This window comes from Hippocampus guttulatus, chromosome 21 (genome assembly GCF_054856545.1).
Source record: "Hippocampus guttulatus isolate MCC_2025c chromosome 21, RoL_Hgut_1.0, whole genome shotgun sequence".
NCBI lineage: Eukaryota > Metazoa > Chordata > Actinopteri > Syngnathiformes > Syngnathidae > Hippocampus > Hippocampus guttulatus.
Window position 1 is genome coordinate 1,021,323 of NC_141281.1, and position 8,637 is coordinate 1,029,959.

The 8,637-nt window shown below is 46.3% G+C and overlaps 1 protein-coding gene across 1 annotated transcript; it reads left to right on the forward strand.

Annotated features, from left to right (window-relative positions):
• LOC147186606 (grifin-like) lies at positions 1-2,196 on the forward strand. Its single transcript, XM_086101304.1, has 5 exons — positions 1-161; positions 777-1,081; positions 1,244-1,329; positions 1,418-1,577; positions 1,893-2,196. Exons 1-5 carry the CDS (start codon positions 104-106, stop codon positions 2,040-2,042), a joined length of 759 nt encoding a protein of 252 aa, XP_085957430.1. The 5' UTR covers positions 1-103; the 3' UTR covers positions 2,043-2,196.
• Positions 2,197-8,637: the final 6,441 nt, after the last annotated feature.

Genomic DNA, 8,637 nt, shown 5'->3' on the forward strand with positions numbered 1-8,637 from the left:
ACACAAGTGGCGAGCTGGGCTTAAATTCTGCAGACAAACCTGCTGGCTTCATCACATCAAAGAGTAATTCCACCTGACGAGAAGGACCGCAGTAGCAGTCGACATGTCACCACTTTTGCTGTGGGCGTGTTTCATCAGCTTGTTGGCGTTTCCCGTCATGTGTGAGTGTGGATGAAAAAGAAATGCTTAATACCTGCGAAGAGTATGTTTCCGAGTTGATTTTTGTATTAACAGGCACTTTGATTGCATCATAACGCAAGTGTGCATTACATACACACAGTAATTGTTGGTTGCATTCAAAATGCAGTCAACATTTACAGATAAAAGCGTGAAGGCCTCAGTATTGCCTTCACTTTAAGTTGCACCATAATTTCTCAACATGGAATGGTGGTAAAAGCTGCAAAGTTGAATGTGTTATCAAGTCAACTGCCATTGAATTGTCTTCATTCGGGAAAGGATGCTTCTGTCTTCACGGACATATGCCTCTATGAGCTCCAAAAAAAAGGGAAGGGCAAAAGTTGAGGATAAACTGTTAAAAAAATGTGATCAAGCTTCTTGAGCAAGACGAAACCTCAATTGATTTTACTGCTGTCCCACCATGAAAATCACATTTTAAAAAAACAATGAATTGTCCAGACTTTGCACGCATGACAGCGTTTACCTGCCATTCATCTGTTCAATTAAAAAAACAAAAAAAAAGTTCCTTGAGTCATGAACGCTCAACGTACAATGCATGTCTTCGAATGTGTGCACTGACCCAAAATCCTTTCCCGTAGCCATGGGCTACCTTTGTCCTACATGTCCCGTTTGTCCCTGTGACAAGTGTCCATGCCCTTCGTGTCCCCCTTGTCATTGTCCTCAGTGTCGTTGTGCGACTTGTGCCCCTCCGACGACGTGTCCCCCTCTTCCTCCTATGACCTGTCCTCCTCTTCCTCCCATGACCACTTGTCCCAGTCTTCCTACTTGTCCTCCTCCCCAGCTGCCAACATCAGGACCAGGTAACTGGAGTGAAAACCCTTCTCTGACGCACGTGCCTGATGACATCAAAGGCTTGGGCAAACTTCTTGTGGCGCCTCATCCGGTGAGTGGGGGATTTCTGGCATGACTTCTGAAGAGCGCGTTCCATATCACGAATGACGGCCTTTTGCTCAGACTGAGTACAAGCACTCGGGTTTCAGCGTCTTAAACGATTCCACATCATTTGCATTTCCTTTGGTTACCCTTGAAAATTGTGTTTGCGCAGCTCGGATTCAGAGTCGACCTTTTGGGGCTGCTCAGCGTGGGCAGTAACCTCGCCGTCAGAGGACAAGCCAAACCGATGGCTGAGAGGTACCTGGCCACACGCCCGACAAAGAACGATTTTACCGTGACAACATGTTTATACGGCTTGAAGACAGCGAATGGATGAATATTGCAGGCTAATCTTCAAGCTGGCCATGGCCGACGACACGGCGCTGCACTTGGGCTTTCGCATCAACGAGAAAACGATTATGATGAGCTCTGACCTGGATGGTACTAAAAGCGTAGAGGAGAAAGAGGTGGCCTCCTTCCCCTTCCAACCCGGCCACGATTTTGAGGTCAGAAATCACTGCATCGTTCTACGAAATCTCCATGACCGCACTATCTGGTTCGTGGTGATCTGATGGTCTTCAATTTTGGTTTTTGAGAGGTTGTCCATTTTCAATAACCATGACAACCTTGCTCTTTGTGCGCAGAGGGGCGGACGGACAACCAGTTGTTTTTGGGGGGGGGTTGTCTCGGAAAAATGTGTGACTGGTTCATGAGTTCTTAGCCAGCTACAGCTCACCATTTTTTGGGTGTTGAAAAAGTCATTGACTGGTTCAAGCATTCTTGGCAACCTGCGTAGCTCACCTTACTGGCATGTCATTCAGATGATCATCCAGTGTGACATCGACCGCTTCCACGTGACCGTCGATGGCACCCACCAGCTGGAGTTCATCTACAGGGATGCAGACCTGCAAAGCATTACAGCACTAAGAATGTGGCATGACGTGTTGCTGAGGGACGTCAGGCTGATGTGACGTCTCCGCCGTGACCAGATCGGAAGCACCCAGCTGACGGACGCTTCCTGTCTGCTCGCCGTGATGTGAACAGCAGTTGAGTCGATTCTCACATGACTGCTCAGTGCTGCCAACCTCTGTGATCAGTGATGACTAATAAAGCCGCTGAAGAATATTTGCTTGGATGAATAATAGTTGCGGCCCGGTAGTCCAGTGGTTAGCACGTCGACTTCACAGTGCAGAGGTACTGGGTTCAATTCCAGCTCCGGCCTCCCTGTGTGGAGTTTGCATGTTCTCCCCGGGCCTGCGTGGGTTTTCTCCGGGTACTCCGGTTTCCTCCCACATTCCAAAAACATGCATGGCCGGCTGATTGAACTCTCTAAAATTGTCCCTAGGTGTGAATGTGAGCGTGGATGGTTGTTTGTCTCTGTGTGCCTTGCGATTGGCTGGCAACTGATTCAGGGTGTCCCCCGCCTACTGCCCGAAGACAGCTGGGATAGGCTCCAGCACCCCCCGCGACCCTAGTGAGGATTAAGCGGTTCGGAAAATGGATGGATGGATGAATGAATAATAGTTCTAGTTTCTTCAGGTATTTACTCGGCGGTGTGTGTGTGTGTGTGTGGGGGGGGGGGGTCGCTGTACGAGAGCTGCAAGAAATGATGGGGCCTTTGTTGCCTGAGCCACTTTGGGGTACTGGCAAGTTGGAGGAAATGGCCAAATAAACCTCCAAAATACAGTTTAGAATTTTGTTTGCCAAGTTTTTCAAAATGTGTTTTTGAAAATGTGACACTGGCTCGGAGCCGACTCATATTTTCCAGGGGAGGCTACTGAGCCATTTTGAAGACAAAACCCCCACCATAAACAAATCCAATGATCATTATGGCAAGCATGAGATGTGTGCCATGTTTTATAAGTTATCACGAATGTTAAGACCAGGCAAACATGTGAGCGGTGAGGAAAATAAAAGCTTTGCTTTTCATTATTATGAAAACAAATTCTAGGGGGACTTCAATGTGGGGCGGCCCGGTAGTCCAGTGGTTAGCACGTCGGCTTCACAGTGCAGAGGTACCGGGTTCGATTCCAGCTCCGGCCTCCCTGTGTGGAGTTTGCATGTTCTCCCCGGGCCTGCGTGGGTTTTCTCCGGGTGCTCCGGTTTCCTCCCACATTCCAAAAACATGCGTGGCAGGTTGATTGGAAGCTCTAAATTGTCCCTAGGCGTGAGTGTGGGCGTGGATGGTTGTTCGTCTCTGTGTGCCCTGCGATTGGCTGGCAACTGATTCAGGGTGTCCCCCGCCTACTGCCCGAAGACGGCTGGGATAGGCTCCAGCACCCCCCGCGACCCTAGTGAGGATCAAGCGGTTCGGAAGATGGATGGATGGATGGATGGACTTCAATGTGTGACCTCGCTATAAAAAAAAGGTGGACTCCATGTTTTAGCACGTGCCTTCTCTTGGGCTGTTACATATACCACCAGGTGTTCATAGATTCAGGTAAAACAATCTGGAGCCATTTTTTATTTTTAAAATTACAAATCAAACATTGGTTTTGTAGCCACAGCTGATGGGGTTCCCCTCGTTTTTTGTGTTATGTTTAGATCCTAAAAAGTACCGGTAGTGTTTTCTTGACACACTCCACAATACCACAGCAACAGCGCCGTGATAAAATTGCCTTGAAACATAATCAAGGCCTAAACACTCCTGAGTAAATAGGAGCTAAATCTGGTCAACCTGATTGGAGGAAAAATGTCAAAGAAGAAAACATATATGCTTTAGCCAGTAGGCGGCGCGACCACTACGATGAAAAATAGGTTCATGGATTTCTTCATCGCTGGACAAATCAAATGTGAGACATCTTTCGACGATTTGATCGTGTGGATCAAGTGACAGCAGCTGTTGTCAAGGAAATATAATTTTTCGTGTGAAACCTGGGCCTGTTTAGATGAACACAAAACCGATATCCTGGCAGGAATAGAAGAAAGACACAAACAAAGCTCTTCTTCAACAGCTCTCAGTCTCTCTCTGTTTTTACTTTTTATAGAAGTTCGGCTTGAAAAGCTCAGCTCACACAGATATGTTGTGGAAAATGGGAGTAATGTCAGAACAGCTTTGTTGGCCAGAATGGGGAACTCCTTGGCAGCAGTCAACCAAAAACTGTCCAAAGGAAGATCAGAAAATCTTAGCTTTAAACCCCGAAACTATTTTAGTTCAGTGAGTTCCTCCTGCTCTTGTAAAGTCATGTCCTTTCCAACAACTGATGCTGAGCTGTATGGGTCCCTAACCCAGTCAAAGCATTCAGCTGAGGCTGAAGAGAAATAAAATGACAACTTCTCCTCAAGACTTTTCAAATGTTTACATATTACCTCACACAGTGCAGCAGTGGGACTTTACCGTTTCTCTGTGAGTGGGAATATTTCCGGGTTGGCATGTTGCACATGTTGTTGCCAGAAGTGTAAATGGAATCCATTTACTTTATCTGTGCTGGTAAGCAGGTTTTCATTTCGGCCCTGCGTCCTTGTGTTAAGTTCATTCAGATGATGAAGTATATCAGCCAGGTATGCCAGCTTTGTGCACCACTCATCACCTGAAAACGGATATGAGTAATCAGACCTCTCATTTGTCAGAAACATTTTAAGTTCCTCTCGCAGCTCATACACACGGGCCAGCACCTTACCGCGCGACAACCATCGGATCTCCGTATGGAGCAATAAGGCCTTAAGCTCCGCTCCCATTTCCTCACACAGAGATGCGAATATACGGCTTTTCAGAGGTCGTGTCTTTACAACGTTCACTATGCATGCGCAGCACATCGTCCAACACAGGAATCAGTTCTGCTGGTAAAGTCTTAGCAACGAGGGCCTCACGGTGCAAAAAACAGTGCGTAACAATCAGGTCTGGGTTTCTTTCCTTCACTCTGCTCACCAAGCCTTTGGTGCGCCCGACCATGGCTGCAGCTCCATCAGTGCAAACACTTGTGCAGTTTTGCCACGTAAGTCCTCCCCGGTCTAGATATTCCGATGTGACCTGAAAATTTTCTTCTCCAGTTGATTTTTCTGGCAGTGCCTTGCAAAATAGCAAGATACCATTTCTCTAATGGCATCTTCATCCACAAAACGGACATTAGCCAAGAGATGAGAATGTCCACTAATATCCGTAGACTCGTCAACTTGCAACGCAAATTTCCTCCTGATGCGTATCTTCTCCAAAACATGCCTTTCGATTTCTGTAGACATGTCATCAATTCGTCTGGCAATTGTGTGATCAGAGAGCGGGACTTTAGCTATCTCTTTAACTGCGTCGGGGCCGAGCATCTCGTGGACAATGGCCACAGGCAGGTAGTATTAATGTCTCTGCCACAGTGTGCGGCTTTTTTGATTTAACAACGAGTTCGGCTACTAGGTAACTAGCTTTTAACCGCTTTCTCATTTACCCTTGTGGTTTTTCTCATAAAGGTTGCCTGTTTCTCTGTATTTACACGCAGGCGAACAATGTCGGTTTGTTTTGAAGCGACGGGTGTTTCGTTTGGAGATGGCGTTTAAGCTTGCTCGGCACCATGGCGCTGTTGGATAGCTTCTCGCCACACACCAGGCATAATGGAGTAGGTATCGTCTCATCCCCGGTGAAAGTAAATCCATACGAAAGATAGCTTTCACTATATTGCCTTGAGCTCACCGTCTTTGCTTTCTTTTTCCCACCACTCACACTAGGGCCTTCATCCGGGTCAGCATCTTGTACAGAGCCCAATTCGGAGTTTGCAGTTGTCCTTTTTAAAAACGTATCCATGACTGTCACCGCGACCTCTCACGTGCATCATTAAGTCTCTCGGAGGAACGAGGCAATCAGCTCGTGTCGCCACACGGACGAATGTTAAATTACCCGCCCAGTCTTTACAGCACGGACACCGGACAATGACGTAATATTTGCAGAAAATGATTCATCAATGTTTGATAAAATTTTACATTTTAAAAAAGTGATATTGGATAATTTCTCACGGCACACCTGACGATCTCTCACGGCACACTAGTGTGCTGTCGGCACAGTGGTTGAAAATCACTGGTGTAGACGAAGGGTGTCAAACTCAAGGCCCGGGGGCCAGATCTGGCCCGTCGCATCATTTTATGTGGCCCGCGAAAGCAAATCAATGGGATACAGATGTAGAGACAAACAAGCATTGACACCCACATTTACGCCATCACGGAGTGGGAACCGATCCCACCCGTGCTTGCACACAAGTCAGGCAAGTGTACCGCTACACCATCAGAAGACATGCTTGACAAATATAAATTCAAACTCATTCAAATGCAGGATTATTGTCACTAAGTTATCATATGGTTGAGACATACTGACTAATATAGCACCCCCAATGTAAGTTTGGTAGTTACTGGCCTGACTCCAGTTTTTAGAATTTTGAATGAATCCCTCAACAGCAACGTATCTTGTCACGGTGAATCATCAGATTGGCACAGTCAAACAGGCTTCATGTATTTTTGGTGAATGTAACTAGAGTTGTTTTCTTGGTGAACAGCCCATTGCCTCTGCAGCAGCTTTTCCCGTAAATTCACAAATTTAGTGTTGCGACATAATGAAGGCCCCAACACTATTCTGAGTACCGGTAAATATCCTCCTGACTACCAGTAGTTCAAATTTGTCCTCTGCAGAGGACATTTGTGAACCTAAATACCTGTATCTCCCGCCCAGTGCATCCAATCCCATTAACTCCTTTTGTGCTCTAAAGAGGACATTCGGTGCTTTCCAATGATACCAAATTTGTAGGGCGTGGGAAGAGGAAAAGTAATACTTTTATCAAACACATTTTATAAGACTATTATGAACATGTTAAAGTGTTGTTTGAGTTGTTTTAAGTGTAATTGAGCCAAGTATTCAAGTGTTGAAAATGTCCTCTGTAATGGAATTTCAAAAATGTCTTTTGGAGTAGGAGGCTACAGACTTCTCAGCCATCGGTACGACTTGTCCTCTGATGGCGATGCTGCAGCCTACACCGGTGCTGTCACACCACAATACACACCACAAGTCCGAAACTCACCGGATGAGGCGCCAAAAGAAGTAGGCCCGGACCCTCCACGTCATCAGGCATGTGCGTCAGAGAGGAGTTTTCACTCCAGTGTGTGACATTACCTGGTCCTGATGTTGGCAGCTGGGGAAGACGACGAGTAGGACAAGGGGGGAGTGGGACAAGTAGTCATCGGAGGATGACTCGGACAGGTCAGAGGAGGGGCACAATTAGCACAAGTCAAGAACTCCAACTCTTGCTTTGAGTGGGAGTTGGCCAGGTGACCATTCTCTTGGACACAGTACTTCTCAGCTTCAGACCAAGCTTTGCGCATGAAGAAGCGGTAGCAACCCGTGCCGTGTCTCTTCCACTTGCCCCTCTCAATGCCTGACAGACACATTTTGAGCGGTGGTTCGACAGGTGCTTTTCATGCAGCGGGCTCTTTGTGTCAGCAGGAGGTGGCTTGGCAGTCTTTTTACAAGCCAGCTCAACCTGCTCTACCTCTCCAGCAAACCTGACACCTCCCTCCCACCATCCTCCCTCCCACACTCAACCCTGGTTTACGCATAACTTCCTCAAACTTAACACTGAGAAAACAGAACTCCTCTTGTCGGTTCCAAATCCACCCTACACAAAGCCAACAGTTTCTCTCTCACAATTGACAGCTCCACCGTGTCCCCCTCCCTTCAGGTTAAGAGCCTGGGTGTCATCCTCGACAACTCACTATCTTTCCACTCCCACATAAATAACATAACCCGGTCCACATATTTCCACCTATGTAATATCAATCGACACCTGTGCTTTCTTGGACATAGTGTTTGAAATGTTCTGGAAAGGGCCTTGTTCCAGATGCAGTGGTTGTGAAAGCTCTTTTCAATAATGCTGCAATTTATTGTATTCCCCTTAGCATAGCTCCATCTAGTGGATACATAACCTAACCTCAGCCAGGATTGTAGCTTCTATTCTATGCGGCTTATGATGTGTTGCGCACTCTATATGAAAAAAGTTTTTAAATGGTCCATTCTTTGAAAATACAGTACTCCTGAGCAATACGGTCCTTTCCCCCCCCCAGGTCGAACTCGCAAATATTAAAATGACCATTCAAAGGTGGCATAAACTTGCTGAACAATAAGCCAACATTACGAGCAAAAACTCATCGTTAGCATATATTTCCACCAAACTTAACTGGTAGATTTATCTCTCGTAGTGTCATTCGGATTCCTCAAATGTAGGCAGACTCACTCACCAGTTAGCTTTGCTTGACATTCCTGCTGACGATCAGACAATCGCGACGTGGAATTTCACCGTGGTAAACCAAAGTATTTTTCTTGATGACAGTTCTCTTTCATGGCAATTACACGACATGAGTGCTTTAAAATAATGTTTGCTCTCAAGTGCTGTAAAAAGTTTGCTATCAAGTAGTGGACGGTGTTATTACAACTTGAAACTGAAATGGCCAGGGGAAGTATATTCAAAAATTGAGGGGCCACTCTGTGTCCCATGCATTACCCATGTATGGTATATTGGATGCGTGAAATCACATACCAGAATCTTGATGATTTTTTTTAACAAATGAACTCTTATTGAAAAGGTCATTAACTCGAGTACA

Excerpts from the sequence above, each read along its gene's own strand:
- LOC147186606 (XM_086101304.1), top strand. The coding sequence starts at position 104 with ATGTCACCACTTTTGCTGTGGGCGTGTTTCATCAGCTTGTTGGCGTTT. Across the intron at positions 1,082-1,243 it reads TTCTTGTGGCGCCTCATCCG|CTCGGATTCAGAGTCGACCT; the intron begins GTGAGTGGGGGA and ends GTGTTTGCGCAG. Across the intron at positions 1,578-1,892 it reads AACCCGGCCACGATTTTGAG|ATGATCATCCAGTGTGACAT; the intron begins GTCAGAAATCAC and ends CATGTCATTCAG.